This window comes from Calliphora vicina, chromosome 1, assembly GCF_958450345.1.
Source record: "Calliphora vicina chromosome 1, idCalVici1.1, whole genome shotgun sequence".
In the NCBI taxonomy this organism is placed as follows: Eukaryota; Metazoa; Arthropoda; class Insecta; order Diptera; family Calliphoridae; genus Calliphora; species Calliphora vicina.
The window spans coordinates 160,750,697-160,773,083 of NC_088780.1; the positions used below are offsets into that span (position 1 = coordinate 160,750,697).

The 22,387-nt window shown below is 29.8% G+C and overlaps 1 protein-coding gene across 2 annotated transcripts in view; it reads left to right on the top strand.

Moving 5' to 3' along the window:
* side (sidestep) overlaps window positions 1-22,387 on the top strand; it is a 343,838-nt gene that overhangs the window by 173,008 nt on the left and 148,443 nt on the right. For both annotated transcript variants that reach the window (XM_065516427.1, XM_065516428.1), the window contains exons 5-8: window positions 8,468-8,680; window positions 9,665-9,834; window positions 10,202-10,337; window positions 16,380-16,516. In XM_065516427.1, the coding sequence (XP_065372499.1) occupies window positions 8,468-8,680; window positions 9,665-9,834; window positions 10,202-10,337; window positions 16,380-16,516 (656 nt within the window). The remainder of the gene's footprint in view (window positions 1-8,467; window positions 8,681-9,664; window positions 9,835-10,201; window positions 10,338-16,379; window positions 16,517-22,387) is intronic.

The window sequence follows — 22,387 nt, forward strand, 5'->3', positions numbered from 1 at the left end:
TCTGTTTCCTCACCAAAACAGTTTTAGCTATGGGCATTTGTTCAGGATTAACAATATCCTAAAAATTCTAAATTACGATAGACACAATCTGAAATTAATTAGTAGAATTATTCATCGCAGACCCACAAAAGTATATATATTCTGGGTGCTTATGAAATTCTCAGACGATCTAGCTATGTCCGACCGTCCCTCTGTCTATCATAAACGAAAGCAGCTAGCTGGATGAAAGTTTTCAAAAATTCACTATGTTGATCAGATTTGATTGTTATTGAAAATTTACAATATCGATCCATGATTTCAAATAGCCCCTATATAAAAGTTCACCCAGAATACTATTTGAGCTGTCATAAATGTACAAATTAGTTTTAAGTCCTCTGAAATTAAGGTATGATAAAAATCAGGAAACATTTATCCCAAGTCCCCCACAGAAAATGACTTGAAAATTCATAATTGTTTTATAATAATTCATATCGTGATGAAATTAGACATAAACAAGTTTTATATGAACCCAGATTATTCTACCAACTTTTGTGAGGATCGGTTCAAAAATAATACTTTTATGTCAATAAATAATTTTTACTCGTACATAATGATATTAACATAGATTTTGACATAAGTCATTTAAAGTTTTAAGAAAGTTATCACTAGTAACAAGTAAAAGAGCTATATTCGGCTGTGCCGAATCTTATATACCCTTCACCAAATTATACTTTAAAATAAAAATTTTAAATATTTTTAGGTAAACAAAATTTAAATTTTTTTTCCAGTTGTTTTTTCGAAATTGTTTTTAAAATTTTTTTTTTTAATTTAAAAAATTTTTTTTCAGTCTTTAAATTTTTTTTTTTTAATATTTAGTGAAAAAAAATTTTGGGTTAAAAAATATTTTTTCCGATTTTGACCCATTGTAGGTCCAACTTACTATGGTCTTATATACGTCGTTGCACAGGTCTTTGAAATATCTATCATTAGATATCCATATTGTCTATATTAATGATTTAGTAATCCAGATATGGGTTAAAAATAGGTAAAAAATCGAGGTTGTCCTGGTTTTTTCCTTATATCTCAGCCATTTGTGGACCGATTTTCTCGATTTTAAATAGCAATCGAGCCGGAAGAATTTCGGAGATATTGATGTATCATTCGTGTATGTAAGTTATTTGGGGGCTTCAGAAAGTTGATTTCAACACACAGACGGACATGGCTATATCGACTCCGCTATCTATAACGATTCAGAATATATATACTTTGTGGTGTCGCAAATGAAAAATGTAGAAATTACAAACGGAATGACAAACTTATATATACCCTTGCCACTCATGGTGAAGGGTATAAAAACTATATATTGATGGTGGGTAGCACAGTCGAATATTATTGTTACGTGTTTACCTTTTAAAAACGGTGGTTTATTTCCTTTAAATAAACCGTGTTCTTTTGATTAAAAATAAAGCAGTTTCAAATTTTGAAACAACTCTATATTTATTCAAATTTATGCAAAAATTCAATGTCCAAGAATACACTGGTAATTCAGTTGATGTTAATTCTAACATCGCCTATGATAAACAGACTGATTGCAACCCGCTGCTACTATTTATATAAACAGTGTCATCTTCTAGTAGTTAACGAACAAAACTAGAATGTTCTGTTTTTAAAGATTTTTTGCAGCTTTAATGTTAACATTAGCAGCTTTAACAGTTAAAGTTCTCATACTTATAAACAAAGTTTAGAGCAGTGAAAATGTTTATAAACATAATGAATTTAGCAAGCAGCCGTAACATTGTTTTAGGTAAATAAAGTACAATAACTATTTTTAATTGGATTTTTTAACATTAAAATTTTTATTTTTATTTGCAAAATATTCAAATATTCAGCATTTGGTTTTTAGATGATGTAGAAAATTGTTACCCTTTGTAGGGCCGAAAATCGTCAAAGTCTAAAATAATGGGCACCCTAATGTACCTACATACAAAAGTATGTTTGTGTGAAACAATACGAATGCAGGCTGAGAATGTTTCTTGAACAAAATAAAAACTCATTATCTACACGCAGAGAAAAAATATAGTTGTCCATGGTTACTGTAACCATTTAAATAGTGTTTTAAGTTTTTAACAATATTATAGTCACAGTAACTATTTACATGGTTGTGGTAACCATAATGTGATTAATTTGCAATTCACATGATTGTGTCAACCATATATATGGTTACAGTAAACAAGTATATGTTTGTGACAACCATTTATATGATGAATAATTTTATCATAATATGTTCTTCTCAGATTATGAGCCAAGAGCAACATAATATGATAAGTCCTTCATCATATGAATGGTTGTCACAAACATATACTTGTTTACTGTAACCATATATATGGTTGACACAATCATGTGAATTGCAATTTAACCATATTATGGTTACCACAACCATGTAAATAGTTACTGTGACTATAACATTGTTAAAAAACTTAAAACACTATTTAAATGGTTACAGTAACCATGGACAACTATATTTTTTCTCTGCGTGTAGGTACTATTTATTCGTCATACTAAAAAAGCTTTATGCAATAGAGAAAGCTTTACAAAAATTTCAAAATATTTGATCACAAAGCTGTTGCTTCAGATTCTAGAAAGTAATTCTAGTAATAATTTATCTCGTTTGTATTCTTTTATCTATGTGATAGATCAAATCATCGTTAAAATTGTCAATAATAAAAACTATTTTTTTTTACAACTTTTGTAATCAATTAAGTTTTTATTTCAAAAATAATACCAAGGACTTCTTAGTCGGCCGACCTATAAGTGTGAATTCATATGAAAATAGGAGTATTTCAAATGTATACAAATGAATATTTGTTGTATCTTTATGCGTGAAGGATTGAATATTTGTGTATGTGTTAAAGATAATACATACTTTATGACATGATACACTTTTCACATACTTTATAATGCTGGGAAAAAAATTTAACTCCCTTTCTCATGATTTTGAAAAAAAAAAATATTAAAAAAGAAAACGCCAACACACTTTCTCTTTTTTAACAATAAAGAATTGGCATATTTTATATTTAATATGTACACAAATTTAAAATATAAAACTGTCAGTTTTTTTTTCCAAAAAAGATGGTTGTTTACTTAAAAAATAGCAAGGATCAGGGATTTTCTACAAAGGTTGCGGGAAAAGTTTGAAATAAATTATAACTTAATTCTAATTTTCAACAATAAAATAAAATTTTGATAAAAAACTATTCTTTTTGTACAAAAAATGTTTATGTTTTTCTTGGTATTTCCATCTCTCACAGCCCTCGCATATAAAGTGCTGATGACTGTGCAAAATATAAAAAAAATCAGATGAAAAAAAACGACAGAACAACAGAAAAATATTGTCATGGTCATGGCTAAACAATGTTTTGTCAAATAACCCAAAGAATTATAGAATACATCGCGATAAGACAGATAACAATGTTGTAGTCTTATTGTATCCTTGTATTCTACAAAACATGTTTTATGTAACGGCATACACTCGAAAATAAATGTATTTTTTATAGATGAAAATTAATCTATTGATTAAGATTGATGATATTTTTTATACATAATTTTAAGAAATATGAATATAAAATTGTTTCTCTATTTTTATTCTTATATCATTCATTCATTTATTCATTCTATTTAAATTGTAATAATTTGCATGATAATTTAAGTAGTTCAAACATCATGAATAGATGTTGGGAGGATTATTTGACGTATATTTTTCATTGTTAAACATGTAAATAGTAGAATATTAATGTAGGATTTTTTATTAAAAAATTTAAAAAGCTATTCTGCTGATTTCTGAACAAAGGAGAATGAGAAATTTGTTATGCAATATTTTGTTTTGTTAAAAGTGATAGTAAGTTTTGCAATTTAGTGGAAACATAGTCAAATCGATGTGTTTGAAATTCCTTAAAAGATTTGGATTGTCCATTCCTCCCTCCTTGTGTGTGGAATGGAATACATTTCCTACAGAGAATCCTAAGACCACTTCCCAAAAGCTATGAAAAGATTCTTTATATTCTAAAAGAATTGCCAAACAAAAAAATTACAATTGAGTTTCAGTTCTTTTTTTAAATTTGTGTAGATTGATAATAATGATCAATAAATTACTGAAACTTCGAGCGCTAATTTTATTATTACCTCACACAATATAGGAACGGATCCATCGTGATTATATAATGAATTATCACTGCAATGATGTTTGTGAAGCGATCACGAATGTATGGGATTTTCTGGAAGACCAAATAGTGTGTTTGTTGGAATAGAGTTAGATACTAATGAATAAAAAAGCAACTTTTACAAAAAAAATTTAAATAGAAAATTGTAATCTCAGAAAAGTACTACAAAAATTGGTAATATTACAAGAAATACTAGAATTTTCACATTAAAAACATAAACATAAGTTAATAAAAGTCAAATAAGACTTCACATAAAAATAATAATTTTACTTTAAATTCATAGATATACACATATTAAAACCCGATTTCAAAAATGAAAATTTCACACAAAAACGCAAAATTTACAGAAACGTGCAATTGAGTAAATTTACATAAAAAACTCAAATTGCTTGAAAATACACAAATTTAACACAAAAATTCTAATTTACACAAATGTCTGAATTTGATTGAAATGTGTAAATTTCATATTTGCAGAAAACTCTATTTTTATAAAAACGCAAATTTACTTTATTTAAAAACAAGTAAGAGTGTTATTTCAACTGGAAAAATATGCAGTAAAGAGGCTTTCCTAAAGGCCTTATTTGACAGTCAAAAGTACCCCCAGCCTCTTTGTCATTTCGCAAAATCATTTCAATTTTACACAGTGTGTCATTGTGAGCTTCTGTTACTGCGCTGATAGAAATGTACTCAAGAAGGCATATGATAAAGAACTTACCATATTATGCTGCTCTGGGCTTATGGATATCATAATCTGAGAACATCATATTATGATATAAAATTATTCATCATAAATATGGTTATCAGAAACATATACTTGTTTACTGTAACCATATATATGGTTGCTACAATCATGTGAATCGTAAATTAACCATATTATGGTAACCACAATAATGTAAATAGTTATTGTGACTATAATATTGTTAAAGAACTTGCAACAATGTTGAAATGGTTACAATAAACATGCACCTATGTTTTTTCTCTGCGTGTAGGATCCTAATTGAAGGTCTTCAGACGTAATCCTTTAAAGATGGTTATTAGGGAAAATATTCTTAATGAATTCAGCATAACCAAAAAAGAATGGACTTTGAAATACACACATGAAATTTCATATATAAAAAATTACCTTACGCAAACTTCACAACATCAAATATTAGAAACGACTAAATTGAGAAATAAATTTTATTATAGAGAGACAACATATAAAAATAATTGCATAACAAGCATGTTTGAATATTAAATAAATGATTGTTAGATCTGATTTTGCAATACAATTTTGAATGGTTATGAAAGTTTTTAGAAGGAGAATCAAAGTCCTTCTAGAACATCTTCTGAGAGATGGCAAAGTGAAATGAGCATTGGATCTTATATAATGTGTAAGCTGGTCTTTTAGAAGACCTACAAAAAAAAAGTTCTAGCAATTTTTCACGCTGGGATATTCGGTAGAAATATCCCGTTGGTAGAAAAATTTATCAGAATTGTCGCATAACACTGCGGAACAGAGATTATGGTGCCCGAGATTTGAACTACGTTTTATACAAGCTGATGAACCCTCATTACTATGTTATACTTTTTTTTTTCCAGTCAGCTCGAGTTTTCGAAATATCGCGGTTTTTATAATTTCATTGAATACCCTATTTTTGGGAGTTTTTCTTAAAAATTTTGGGTAATGCAGCTGAGAATGTGAAATTTTTTTAGCATGAGGCTGGTATACGTAAACATATGCTTCTTTTGACTATAATAATTCTAATGGATGTTTTAGCATATTTGTCGGATCTTTCAAGAAAGTGGAAATTTGACTCTTTTAGCTTTATCCTTAATAAAATTGTGCATTATGAAAATTTTAAATAAAAATTTAGCACTGAACATTCAAGGCATTATAGCGAACATAGTTTTTAATTAAAATGAAAAATTAGTTAAAAATTTAATGAAATATTTAGATAATATCCCGAAATTTTACATCCTAAAAAACTATTTTTTTTATAAATAAATTTTTAGGTAGTCATTAGTTTTATTTCTTAATACCCATTTAAATCTAACTACAGCAATATAAATACTTCATTTGACGTTTTTAAAATATTGCGAATTTTGTATTTACGTGATTTACATTTTTTATTAAAAACACTAGTATTTTATAGAAACAAATTAATTTTTACAAACATATAGATTTATTTCTACATTATATATCCAGGTATTGTCCAAGTTGCGAATTTGAATAGCAAAATAATCAAAATATAATTGGAGAACAGTGAACAGTATGTAATTGATTTTCGCTGATCTTTTAATATATATTCGGTACAAATGTAGGAAAACATATTAGGATCTTTATCTCATCTTACTAGCCATAATGAAATAATATAACAAGAGAAATTATATTTAGCAAAAAAAAAAAAACATTTTTGATTAAATCGTTAGTTTATGTATAATCTTGCAGGTGTAAAAAATTCAAGTTACGAACATTTGTTTAATTTTTTAATACGAAAAACATGCCAAATAGTTTGGTATATTTTCAGCGTTTTTCAATATTTTTATATAAATTAGTTTATTGATATGTTTTTATTGTATATAGTGAAAAAAATTTGAACCCTTTTACCATACGTCAAACTTAAAAGGATGAAACTGAAAACAGTAATATATCCTGAAATTTAGATAAACAAATTTGATGTCAAAGAAAAGATAATTTTGTGTAGAATACCAGTACAAAAATTAATTTTTAATTTTGGTCTCCATTTATGAAATAATCAAACAAAAAGAGAAAAAAATACAGAATAATAAAAAAAATTAAAACCGCGATATCTTAAAAACAAGAGCTGCTCAAAAAAAACTAAAGATAGTTTTGACTATGAAATGTCCCATACATGTTTTATCAAAAACATTTTCCGCGGCACCAATCCAAAATGTCAATTTTGTTCCTCTGTGTAATCAACATATTTATGACTGCTCAAACAGTATTACGGGGAACATTTGTATAGGAGCTAGGTGAAATCATGAGCCGATATTGCCCATTTTCAATACTAAACATTTCGTTTGGGCCCTATTGTGTTTTCAACAGACAGATAGGCGGACGGACATATGTAGCTAAATCGTCTTAGAATTTCATAAGAATCCAGAATATATATACTTTGGTGGGTCTGCAATGAATATGTCGATATGATACAATCGGAATAAAAAATTCAGTATACTTCATATGTTTTTTGATGGTGGATATCACGCAAAAACGATCTTGTTGAAGGTAGCAGTAAAGCTCAACTTGAGTAATAAAAACATCTGATATCTAGAAATAATTTTACTCTGGTATTTTTGTTTAGATCATTGGTAGGCAAAAAGAGGCATTTAATTTGTGTGCATGTATGGGAAAAAATAAAATATCTGCAACAACGTCAAGCAACTAAATGAAATATCTATATATTTACGCTCTATTACTCTCTATTGTTTACATTCGGGTTGTGTACATGTAAATTGACGAAAATCTTTGTAATGTGAGCAATATGAACTCCTACCAATGGTTTAGATATTTTATATTTATTTCAGTTATTTCACTAACTTGTGCAGTGCACCATGAAATTAGCACAGTAAAAGTAAAATTTCCACAAATTACTTGCGCAGTGTGTGGCAGAAAACCAATTCAAACTAAATTGATATACTTTTTCTATACATAATTTAGATTAGTTTAAGCTATTTTTAAAACTCAATTAAATGCCAAAATGATTTTCTTGTCTTCCGCTTCCGGTTTAAGTGTATGACATATCAATATCGGAAGCTAATAACTTTTTGTCATGAAAACCTTGCACAAAATTTCTAGATTCTTTTTGTTATTGTTTCATGACAACACTTAACAAAACCATTTTACCAAAACCATTAAAATAACATATATATTTTTTTTTATTATTAGTATTTTAATAGCTGTTTTTGTTGTCGATATACTATAATTTTTATATTGTTCATACATGTGATATAAATATTATCGGGATCTATATTTTGTACAACTCATACATGTGTGCGTGTACACATACATATATAAATAAATGTATGTATGTGTACATAAATTAAATGACTGACATTGTATATATATAAAACAAACAAGAACAACATGTGATTTATAGGACGCTATAGCGAAAATTATGTAAATTTTATTTTTCATCCTATTTTTTGTTTGTTTGTTGCTATTTTATTTATTATTATTTTCTGGTTGTTTTTGTTATGATTTATTTGTTGAACTACTTTTATTTATTATAACATTTCACATACAATAAATTTGTTTTTCCCATTTCTAGGACGACCACCACCAAAGGTTACCTGGTGGATGGGTGATACCGAACTAATTGGTACTAGTCATACATCGGTGGAAGAGGGTACCACGGTCATAGTTAATCAACTGTTAATAGGAACTACAACGCGTGAATATAATGGGGCCAAGATACAGTGTCGTGCCCAAGGCACAAAACTGATAGAGCCCGTTATGAAGGAAGTGCCGGTGCAAGTACAATGTAAGTAGAAATATAACAAGGATGTAATGTTGTCATAATTATAATTAATTTAAAATGAAATTTATATGGGGAAAATCAAAAATTTTGGAGAATTGTTGAATATCAAATTCGAAAAATTTGTTCACAAAAATAAATTGAGAGGACAAACGAAGCACCACTTCAAAGATTTTATTAACCCTCCGTTAGTCGCAATCATTTTCAATCGAAACTAGTCGCAATATATCAAATTGATATCAATAAAAAAATGCGCGTTTGAAAATAATCTCTTCACTTTTTATTTCGAAAACATAAAAACAATATTAAATTCAATGTATTTAAGAGTGATAAAAAAATTGCAGTAAAAGTATTAAAAAATTAGCTTAAAATTTAGGATGTTTAAAAATATTTTCAATAAAACCTGTATCAACCAGATCAGTTGCGAGTAACGGAGCGTTAAAGTTCGAAATATTTCATTTAGTATTTCACATGTTTTCCACAATAAAAACAGAGTACAACTTTTGCGAAATTATTTTGCATATATTTCATTCCAAATATTTTATATGTAGTTTGACAGCATTTCGCACGAAATTTTGAACAGAGTACCTAGCTTTACGCGTAATAAGATAAATGACTAATATGAACAGTTTCAGCAACTACAAAATGTCATCATAACCCCCTGTCTATACCTGACAAATTTTTATCATGATAAACTTCAAAATGGTTGTCTAGATAAAGAATTATCAGGTATAGTCTCCTCTCCATTTATTAGTATTATTGCTTCGTTATGATAAAATTGTTAGTGCTTTTGCTTAGACAATTTTGTCTTGACAACAAATGTCATTTATTGTTATGATGAATATTTGTCAAGTATAGACAGGGGGTAAGGAACAAATTTTAAAGAATATTTATAATCAAATTCTCCAAAATTTTTGATTTTCCTCGTATATATATAAAACAAAAACTTTATTCAATTCAATTAATATTATGTTCTATTTTATCCCTTAGTAAAACCTATTCGAGTGAAAATTATAACGCCAAATGACCTGCTTACAGCCGGTCATCCCGTGCCTTTACGCTGTGAATCTTGGGGTTCATATCCAGCGGCCAAAATCACTTGGCTGTTAGATGGTGAACCCATACGAAATGCGGAAGTTACCGTGCACAGTGATCGAGAGGTAATTAACATAAATATTTATATATACAATAAATATAAAACACTTTATTTGTATTTATATATAACCTCATTTTTTATAACCAAAAATCTACCAAAAAAAAAAAAATTGTTTTACGAGCATTAAACAGAATATTTATATATTTTCTTAACTCAGCAACAATTTTGGCAAATACTATTAGTTTACGTTAAAGTTTTCTTGTTATTTCTACATGTTTATGGCGAAAAGTCAAATAATTTTGTAGCACATAATCATAAATCTTATTCTGTAGCAGCAACTATTTGCTAAAGCTTACAAAAACTTACTCCAACATTTTACTAAAGTCATTTCTTTGTGTGTGTGTGTGTTTTATTTGCTTTCTTCTTTGCAGGACTCAAATGTAACAACCAGCATTTTAACATTAAAGGTAACTTCGGAAAATGATAATGCTGAGCTCACATGTCGTGCATCTAATCCATGGTTTTCTGGTGGCGCCATTGAAGATAAACGTATCATACGTGTAGCATGTAAGTTTTATATTGAAACATTGTTGTTATTTTTTTCTTCTTCTTCTTTTGTATCTTGTCTTTTTTTTTTGCTTTACTTTTATTATTTTATTTTTTGGTATGACCATGCTGCTACATTTTGTGGCATGTTGCCTACATTGGTGTAGCTATAAGCAAACATTCATGCATTGTGTAATTTGCTATTTATATACATTCATAAATTATTGTTGTATCAGCAAAAAAAAAAAAAACAAAAAAACATTTTTTCAATATTGATTGGCTTAAAAGAGAATTGATATAATTTCTGTTAAGAGGAATTTCGAGTATTCCTATAGATATAGATGGCCTTAAACAATCAATAAAAATACTTGCAAAATTATATTTAGTGGCAATTTGACCAACAATATAATTGTTTGGAAATTGTGCCAATAATATCACAAAATGTATTTGAATGTCATGTTTAATTGGGGGATTTTCTTTTTAAAAATTTGGTAATGATTTGCTTATAATAAATAATATTGTTTTCAAAGACTTACTGTATGCATTACTTTAGAGTAGACTAATAATGACTTATTATGTAATTCATATAAACAGTAATCATATTGTCAATTGACGCAGTAATAGCCAATAGTACCAGTTTGTTTGTCATCCAAACGCAGAAAAAAAATATAGTTTCAATATGTTTACAAGTTTGTTAACAATATTATGGTCACTGTAATCATATTGTCAATTGACGCAGTAATAGCCAATAGTACCAGTTTGTTTGTCATCCAAACGCAGAAAAAAAATATAGTTTCAATATGTTTACAAGTTTGTTAACAATATTATGGTCACTGTAAAAGTTCGATGATTGCGGCAACCATTATACATTTAAGTCAATATTAACATAATGGTAGCAATCATATATATGATTGTGGTAAATACGTATATGTTTGTGGCAACCATTTTTATGATTTAATACTTCACCATATTGTGATGTTATCGGATTATGGTTATCATACTCTGACAACAACATATTATGATATCAACATTGTGTCCATATTTTCTCGAATAACAAACCATTCTCCATTACTTGGTAATAATAAAACCATCCATGAAATGCGCCTGGAGGACTTTTCTGGTATCCTCCCTAACGACGACCTCGGTCTTGATGGATAATTTTCGTCAATGCTTTAATATATGATGCGACCTTGGATTATTTAATTCATTACGAAGTCATTGATTCATCGATCATGTGACCTGCATTCCGTTGAAATCAAAAATCGTCGACATCCAATTCAGACTATAAAATGGGATTGCGACTGGAAGTTTATTGGGAAATTTTTCATTAAAGTGGCTGAATTTTGTTTTTGCAGTGTTGAATTTAGTTGCCTTGAAATTCAGTTGTGTTAAATCTCACAATCACCCTTATCGTGGTTGGCGTAAACGTCATACGCCTACGACAGTTTCGTACTAGATTAAAGAAACAGTTTGCATTTTATCTTTAATCTAGTACGAAACATTCATAGGCGTAAGACGTTTGCGCCAAACACGGTAAGGGTGTATATAGAGGACCCACTCTGATTACTTTACTTTGCGTTTAACAGCTGTTAAAAATATACAATCTCGTGTATTTTTCTAATAATGGAAAAAGCACTCGAAGCTTATTAAATATTATTTTGTTGTGAAAAAACCCAAGGAAAAGTTCGATAAATACTATGGGGACCATGCACCATCGATTTCAAAGGTAAAAATTGGTTTACTGACTTTCGTTGCGGTCGCACAAGTACAAATGACGCTGAACGTTCTGGACGGCCAATTGAGGTCAGTACACCCGAAAATTTCGAAAAAAAACCACGAGTAAAAGTACGTGAGATTGTTGATGCCATAGGCATTTCATATGGCGGTGTGGTTTCGATTTTAAATTGTCAGCTGGGTTTAAGAATGTAGTCTGCAAGATGGGTGCCGCGTTTTAATGAGTTTTTGATAATACACGGGTGCACACGTGTGCATTTTGAATGGAAAAACTCTATGAATACTTCTAATATATTCTGTGGTACCTCATCCGCCATATTCTCCGAATTTAGCCTCTAGTGACTACTTCCTATTTCCAAACCTGAAGCAATGGCTCGGTGGAAAGTGATTCAGCTCCAACTATGAAATTATTGACGAACAAATTTCTATTTTGAAGACCTCGAAAAATCCTATTTTTTGGAAGGGATACAAAAAATGGAGAAACGTTAGACTAAGTGTATCGAGTTAAAAGGAGATTATATTGAAATATAAATTTTTGTTTTGCAAAAAAATACTTTGTTTCATTCAAAAAGTCACGGACTTATTGATCCGCCCTCGAGCTCAAAATCAACACCAACCAGTAGCACGTGAAAGTTCTCTAATCACCACTTCTCCCACTACTCATAATCCTCCACGACTTCTAAGATGATAAAAATTAAACGATACATAAATCATTGAGTGGTATAAAAGAAGTTGACATTGAATCTGATCAAAATAAATGGAGAACTTACAAGAAATAAATCCAAAATAGATGTGGATTCTTGCATACAATTTTGTCCGGAAAGGGATAGAAAAATGTTTAAAATCTGTTGAATTTTTGCAATTTTACCCATCAGTGTAAAGTTAGAGTTACATATCCTATATTCTCATCTCATTTCAATGCTTTTTAATTTACCGAGTGCCCAATAATCTCAAAATTTGGATTTGTCATTAGCCTAGATGGTTAGTTCTTTGAACTATTTATCTATACTATTTATCTTTACTTTTAATTCACTTTTTTCTGAACAGTAAAAACGTATTAATTAAGAATGTTTTTCCTCTAAAATTTAAATTAACACCTTTAAATCATATCATTAAAAACCCCAAGTGTTAGGTTTTTTAAAAGCTTATGAAAAAACCAAAATTTGATATCATAATTTTTGGACTTTCTAAAAATAATTTTCTTTTTCCTTTTCTTTACCCATACTTCTTCACAAAAATATAAATTAAACCTAGCATATTTTATTGTTTAATGATATCACTTTCTCATGGTTAATATTTATAGGCTATAGGCTATTTTTAGGCGCTATAATAATCAGTGTAAAGCTACAGTTATATCTCCTATATTCTCATCTCATTTCAATGCTTTTTAATTTTCCGAGTTCCCAATAATCACAAAATTTGGATTTGTCATTAGTCTAGATGGTTAGTAAATACTTTGAACTATTTATGTCAGGTTTTATCTTTACTTTTAACTCACTTTTTTCTAAACAGTAAAAAGGCATTAATTAAGAATTGTTTTACTCTAAAATCTAAATTAACATCCCTTAAATCATATCATTAAAAACCCCAAGTGTTAAGTTTTTTAAAAGCCCTCAATTAAATGCAATAAACCGAAAACTACAATTAGGCTTATTAAAAAACAAAAATTTTATTGCATAATTTTGGGACTTTCTAAAAATAATTTTCTTTTTCCTTTTCTTTACCCATACTTCTTCAATAAAAATATAAATTAAACCTAGCATATTTTATTGTTTAATGATATCACTTTCTCATGGTTAATTTTTGATAGGCTATAGGCTATTTTTAGGCGTTATAATAAATATTATAAAACTTTTATGGCATAATGTCACGCTCAATTTTCGCTATTTTTATAAAGCTATTTTCAGTTTTTCTATTATAAATATGTAATTTGTTTCTTTGCATACCACAAGTTTCCACAAACATAGTCATACCATTTCAATCAAAGTCTTCTACGGGATATCATACTTTACTATAGTATATTTGCCGGCTTAATAATAATTTGTCTTTGTAATCTCTACCCTAGGACTGGCAATTCATACTACATTTATTGTAACTACAATTGTGCTATTGTTTTGCCTGAATGGCATTGATAGTTCCAGTTCCAGTTCGAGTTCATTTCGCTTTAACAGTTGTGTTGTAGTTGAAGTTCAATTTGAAATAAATTTCCTTATGGCTTTTGTAATGATTGCTTAGTTACATTGAAATACAATTGTTAGTAGATATGTATGTATGTTAGTCATTCAGGGCTACTAGAAGATACTTTAGTAATTACTGGGTAATTTATGGAAAATACAACAATTTCCTATTTGCTTTTATTATTATCATTGTCGTCATCATTATTATACTGTCGTGTATTTAGAATTCAAAAGAATTGTGCGTGTTTCAGCGATTTCACAAATGTCTTCTTGCTACAAAATCATTGAGAGCTCTATGTAGTGTATGATGTGGACGGTATTGGCGAACAATGACAACAAGGACTTGATAAAGATGATGATGATGATGACAATGCTGTGAGTTTGTAGTTTACATTCATAGATATTCGCAATCGCATTCAGTTCGACGTCATCATCATCGTCATCCTCATTGACATTTATTTAGTTCTAGTCTATTAAATATTTGAGTGGTGTCTCAATTTCGTTTTTCTTGCTTGGTTGGCAGACATACTGAATTGTTGCTTTAGCTTATTCTTATTCTTGAAATTTTATTTAAATACTCTATGGAACATTTGCAAACCATTTATTTTCTTTCTCTCTCTTCACTCTCCCGACTTCAAATATTTTAGTGTTGGTGCGGACGTGCGTAGCTTTAAACACTACTTTTTCTATATAGAGTATTCAAAATTTTGTTTTTGACTTTAGTATTTTGCTCATAATTGTATTACTTACTTCGTTAGTATGTAGTACATATTTCTATTTTTCTAATTACACCCTACATTAAATAAGGGTAAACGGAGAACTTTATGTTCAAATATATACAATGAATGACCTTTTGTATGAGAAATTGTAATGGGAAGGCTGTCTATTGAGGTGGCACTTTTTAGATTTTCGCAGCTCTAAAAGTCTAAAATTATTCTCCGTCCTCTGAAAAGCAAATGCTGATAATTTGAACAAAGTCCTGGGGCCATTGTCCCGATTTGCTATTTCTAAAATAACTTTGTCATGTGTAGTTTTCAAAATTCAAGTTTAAAAAATAAAATAATCTGTTTCCATTTCATTTGAATAGGAACAAAGGGATTATTTAACCCTTTAAGTATTACTATGGCCTTGACATATCATTAGTTTGAAAAGGATATTTCGAGAATAAAGACAAATAATTTCGGCACTAATTTTAGGTTTTGATTGAATAGCATGATTTATCTCATTGAAGATGAAGTATTTCCTAGGGTCGAACTTGACCACAACTTATTTCTTTGAATTTCCTTTTGCAACAAACTGTAGTTTCCGGTTTTTTTTTTGTAGAAGTGTTTGGCCAACAAATTCGTAGCAAGACAACAACACTACACTAACAAAAAACATTTTAATAATTCACAACAAGCGTCAGCAGTTTTCTTAAACAATATTTTGTTTGGGTATAAATGTACAACTACATTTGTTTGGTATTTTCCTTAAAGCCGCATAAGAAATGAGTTGGTGTGAGTAAAAGTCCTTGCTATACAACCAGCGTTTGTATGGTCGTGCAAGCAATTGAAATTGTATTTTGCGTTGAACACAAAAATTAAACAGAAACAGCATTCAAAGAATGAAAATGGAACGGATGAATGCGTACACAACCGTAACTAATGGCTTAGAATGGATGAATACTCATTGTACAACTACCAAAACACACACACAAACTCTCACTTACACAGTTTTATGCCCAACAAAATAATGTAATTTAACTAATACTCAGGCAAACTCTTCTCGTACTGTTACACTTTCAATTTCTTTTACAATAACACAGAGAGACACAAGATATGATTTGACGTTTTTTTTATTTTTTTGAAAGGACCTTGTGTGTCTGTGGGATTGTTTATTTGTTATTTTTTTTCATTGTGTATTATTAAGAGCCAGCACCTTCTTTTAGTCATTCCAATTTATTATTTAGCTTTTTATGATTTAATTTGCAAACGCTCATTAAACTCGCCTTCCAATTACCCAATTTATTCATTTACTTTTTGCTTTTTTAAAATTTCTTTTTTTTTGTATTTTGTAAGCATTAGAATATTAAAATTATACAAATGAAAAAAAAAATGCAAATAATATTTTTTTAAATTACAATTATTATATATTTTTTTATATTTACCCCTAGATCCCCCTACTGTGTCAGTGCATTTGGCCAATGAAGATCCCAGCCGCATTGTTACCAGAGCCGAAGGTCAAAATGTTACATTCAAATGTCGTGCCGATGCCAGGCCACCCGTCACCTCTTATTCCTGGTTTAAGAATGTAAGTGTATTTCATATTTATTTTTTATTACTCCTGTTATTACCTCATATTTTTAGTACTCCTACCACTACTACTACTAAGTCATAAGTTTAGTTGGCCGGCCATCATAAACTGTCTCTTTTTTTTTGTAATATTTAATAAAGTTGCCAATAAGAAATTTAATATTGAGCAACTCACACAAGGTGCTGTAAATGCGTTTATGGGCAAAATTGTATTAAATAACCTTCTTGTGCGACCAATAACTGATGAGAGAAAAATTAATAACAATGTTTGATTGCTTTCTCAGATGGCATGTGAGTGGGTTTTATTAAGAAATATTTGCTATGTTAGTAAGTTTTGTTACAAGGACAACTTAAATGTGAATCCTTTCATTTGTTAGATTTTGTCTACATTTTTTCATTAAGATTTCAGTAAGAGATTAATTACGTTTTATTTTATTATTAAATTTTAAATTGTTTCCTTGGTAAGCAACAAGTTATGCAATCACCCAAACCTATGCACGAATTTGTGTAGATTTATTTTCCGAGATGGAAAGAGGATCCCACACTTTTAACGTCATCCTGTGGCGGCATAGTGGAGTGGTTAAAGTGCTTGCCTACAAATCCAAGCATCCCAGGTTCGATCCCTGCCAGAGGACGAACAATTTTCATTAAAAATTAACCCCCTCTAAACAATCCATCCCCCTAGAGAAGATGATAACATCATGGTAAAGGTCAGGCAGCCCGCCACCAGCCCTGGGAAAAAGGTAGGAATCAAAGGTTAGCAAGGTTCCCCACCACTACACCAAATACACAGAGGGCGTTGTTTCTAGGTAACCACAAATGACAGTCCCATTATCCTAGACCAGCTACAGCAGACCAATGATCTACTTAGCTGGAGCAACAACCGCTTAACGAAACTGATACAAGGCAAAAATAACAACATATTGGATCTTATGGCAACATCGAACATGTATCGCAGGATCCGCTACAGCAGACACTATATAATATATACACTATATATTATATAATACACTACAAAATAACAATAAAAAGACTGGATCTAATGACAACATCGTACATGGAGACGCTCGAAACTCCAATAAAGGAGTGCAAAGGATAACTAACTAGTCTAGGGACCGAATTCAACTTTCGTTGGGAAAAAGTCCAGTTTTTAACCTCAAAAAACGTGTTACCCCAAGGTGTTGTTTTCCACACATACGGTATTCGACTAAGTATTCTTTTTTTATAGACAAAATCATGTTTTACCATAATTACAAAACATTTTAGTGTAAAATACATACAAATTACATATGTGTGGAAAACCACACATAAATTCACTTTTGAATTTTCTCGTTATAAAAAAATATTTTTTGATCAATTATTGCGTTTTCGAGGCTAAATTGATGCTGAGGGAAATGTCTTATAAATTTTCTGAACATCGCTTAACCCTTTCACCTCCATAGGATTAATTTTAGAACAATTCTTGAACTCAGTACCTACAAAACAGTCAATTTTCAAAGATGATAAAAAATAAATGCTGTAACTTGTTTTAATCTAAACACGTTAATAAGAGACACGTTTACGAACTAATTAAAATGGAACCCCATCTCTTTTTCGTTATTAAGTTATTCAAGATAAATTAACAATTTCTTAATTTACCTTGGTTTCCCACACAATGGCGAGAATAAGGTGAAGAAAGCGTTCTTGTTACCACATCTAATGATCCATTTGGTGCTATACAACTAACAGAATCCATTGTTATTTATAGCCCGCAAGATGTTGTCCTTCTTAAGTAGTTTTCTCTGGTTTCATCCGCTTGCTCTCATCTTTGCCGCTTTATACCAGGTTGGTTTACAGGATCTTGAGCAGTTGATGCTGATGCTCGAGTTTGATTACAGACTTCGTCTGGCTGCCTTGATCACTCTACTTTGGTCTTGCTTTGGGCTATTTAGATGGTCGTACATCAAGAGTCACCAACGCGAGGCTTAGTCGTGTCCTTATGACTGCTCTGGTTTTACTCAATCTGAGAATTTACCTAGCACTGTTATTTACATTCATAAACATGTTGTTATGTAGGCAACATGCGTTTTTATGAATTTCTATGTTATGTAAATTCTCAGCGAGTTGTTTAGTTTTCCCTAATTTATTTGACACGTAAAAAACATAAGGTAGACATGTTATATATCAATGGATAGAGGATCTTGTCTATTTTTCAAAAATGTTTATAACTTTTGACAATTAAAAAATTCATGGAATACTTTTTTGAAAAATATGACAAAAAATGCTTTTTATTGAATTTTGCATAGATACAAATTTTTCAAATTGAAATAAAATTTTTATTTATGAATATTTTTTAATGAAATTTCAAAGTTATGTAAATTTTTCTATTTCAAATGCAAAAATGAAAACAAATTTTGAAATTTGTTAAAAAGTATCCCGCAATTCCTAAAAAAATCTTGAAAAATCCCAAAAATGGGATTTTTTCGTTTTTTGGCTATAATATCCATGCCAGGGGCGGGGTTATCGGAACCCTTTACAAAATAATTAAGAACTTATTGGGCCATCTAAAATAGGTTACTATATTTTGATATCGAATATGCGATTTGAGAATTTTTGCCCTAAAGTTGAATTTTACATAAAAAATAGGCATTTTTTGAATGGACCTGCTCCCTACAAATGTTTTTTTCATTTAAAATATTTGGCGTAAAGTTAGCTTTTCAAAAAGTACAAATTCATTATACATCCTGTTAGAAATTTTTTAGATAATTTAAAAAGAATAAAAGTACTTTTTTCCCAAAAAAATCGCCTTTTTTAATTTTTTTAAATTCAAATGAATATAACTTTGGACTCAGCCATGATTTTTAAACACTTCTTCCTTTATTTGATATATAGATCTATTGTTAATCCTATAGAAGAAAAATGGATAAAAGCGTGGAATATTTGGAACCGCGGTCACCAAAAAACTGTAATAGGGTGGGTAAAAATGTTGAAAATTAAATTTTCAAATGCGAATATCTCCTAAGCTATAAGAGATAATTGATAGCTCGACGAGGAGATTCTATATGTGTAATTTTTTTTAAATCGTAACATAAACGAAGAAATAGGATAATTTTAAAAATTAAACATACCCGAGGTGTCCCACTTTGGGAACCACTGGTCCCACTCCTGGTGGGCTCATGAGGTCCAAATTCAAAACTTAAACTCGACTACACTTCCTCTTTGTGCATGTGAAATTCAAATCGGCGTAAGGGTTTAGAACTTACAGATTTATTTCCCTCTTTTTTTATTCTCATACCAAAGTGCAACGTTTTGACATACACTTTAAGACCGTCAAATTCTTCTGTTCGTCTTTTTCTTTGATAGTCTTTCCAAAGTGTGTCTTTAAAGATTCGTGTCATTCTGGATTTTGTCCGTATTTTGATCTTAAATGTTTAAACCTCTAAAACTTCAGAGTTGTAGTACGAGATTATTCTCTCCTATCGATTCAGAAATTCGTGTTTTTTTTAAAGATGAAGAGGTTTTTAAAATATTCTTTGTAAGGAAACAAATATTACTTGTTTTTTCTTAGAAAATTTTATATCTAGCGAGAAGAGAACATATCGTCCAAATTTCATGTCTTCTACTTCAGGAGATTAAATACATTGAAAATGAGCAAAATCCTCGAAGTATGCTACATTATACAACAATTACCAGTTTTCTCAAATATACAACACTTTAAATCGGTTACTTAGTTAAGAAAAAAAGAGGCATACAAAACACATACAAAAAGCGGCTAAAAATATGTTACCAATGTAATAACAAACTTTCTATAGCCCTCATCTTAAAGTCTAGTCTTTAAAAAAAAAAAATAAAAACAAAAAAACCTAGCAACCAAAACAAGTAACTGACATTTATCTCGTTAAGTCGCAATATGTTGCCAACACATTAACGCTGCTTGAAAACTTCTTTGTCTCTTCATTTTTATAAGTCTTTAGACTTGTGCACTTGCTCTTACTCTGTCTTTAGCTACTCAGACGCTTTTAAAAGTTATTTTGTGGTCACAATGTGTTATTAAAAGGATATACGTTTTGCGCTGTTTTCATTTTTACTACCTTCCCGATGTTATAGACCAAACAACCAATATTATTTTTGTTTTTGCAAAACTCATCCTGCTTCTGGCCAGCTACTGTTTATTACTCTAAACACATTTTCTTATTTATTTGTTTTTTTTTTTGTTGTTTTTTGCTCAATAAATGCCTCCTTCGTCAATTAATATGTAGCAGTCATGATTTCCTTGCCAGCTGTGCTCTATCATCACCGTTATCCTTGACTTGATTTTCTCATTTCTAAATGCTGCTTCATTTTTGTAATTTTATTGCTTTTGCTGCTGTTTTCTTCTATCTGATAGTGGTGTTTGCAGGCTGGCTGGCAGTTTTATGCTGTTGCTGCTGCATGGTGTGGTGGCATGTTATGGTCAACGACATTAACATTTGAGTGTAACAATTGTACGTGTTGGTTGCTAAAAAAAAAAAATATAAAACACAGCAGTAACATTATTTGAAAAGTTACGAGTTATTTGGCAGTTAGCCTAGTTTTAAGTGAAAGCAGATTTGCTGTTTTTCTTTTAACTTTTGGTTTTTACTTTGAAAATCAATGAATTTACTAGGAATTTGTTAAATTCAAACTTTAAGATTGTAAGTTTAAGAAATATTTGTTTTTTTAGTTTGTCAATATTTAGGAAGTAACTTAGGATAAATGTTATAAAGTTGTAAATGGCAACAAACTTTTATAAATGTTTAAAAAAAATTGATTTTAAATATTTTTCTTTAAAGTTTGAGACAAATGCTTGAAAACTAAATTTTTTTCTGGAAATAAATGCAGTTTTATTAAAAAATTGTATACACTTTAAATACTTTTTTATTTAAATATATCCCTGCCATTGTTCCTTCTTATTATTTCTTAATGAAAATGTTCTGTTTCACCCGGCCATAAATTAACCCATTTTTTTTTAAATTTAAAAAGATTTTCCTACCCACATCTTTTTTAGTTTGCTTTAAAATCATTCTGTTTTGTTGTTGCTTTATGCATCCGCCCTTAAGAATGGCAGTTACTTAAAACTCTACCTCTGACTGCAAGTATGTATAAGTATTTGGTTTAAACAGACTTTCTTTCAATAATTTAACGTATAAGATTAAAACCGGATATGGGAGTACTGACTTCCGTTTTACAATAAATGTATGTGTGTGTGTGTTAAAATTTTCTTCGTATTTCTATCTTTATTTGTTGTTTGTTGTATGCTGTACGCAACTTAAAACATACAAATCGAAAATAAAACAAAATAAGCAAACTACAACATGCACCACAATGTAGCATACACAACATGTACACTAGGATAGTCCTCATTATGCACTTTTGCGATTTTCGATGCTTCCATTCTAGAATGAAGTGCTAAAAACTTGTGCCCGATCGGGATACATTTTATTTAAAGTTTCGTGGTTTTATTCAAAGAATATGAAATTAAATGTAGGAAAATACTACTATTATGACTTAAAAACGAGGGATTTACACTAGATGATGTATCTTCTAAATGCGATTTTTGTTTTTAATAACTTACATGTCATTTTGAAGGGTACATATCTGTCATTTATTCTTACTCAGTTATGGCACGTTATAGTGTAAACAACAACATTTTTTTTTATTCGAAAATCTAGAATTTCGTGCCAAGAAAGAATCATTTGCGGGACGTTTTGTTTTACTTCTTTAATTTGAAATAAGTGCCTTCAAAGCTTATGGTGAATGCGTTCCATCAGTTTCAACGTGCGAGAGATGGTTTGTGCGGTTTTGACAAGGATGACAATGCTCGCCCAGGGCAGCCAAAAAAAGTTTGAAGACCAAGAATTGGAGGCATTAC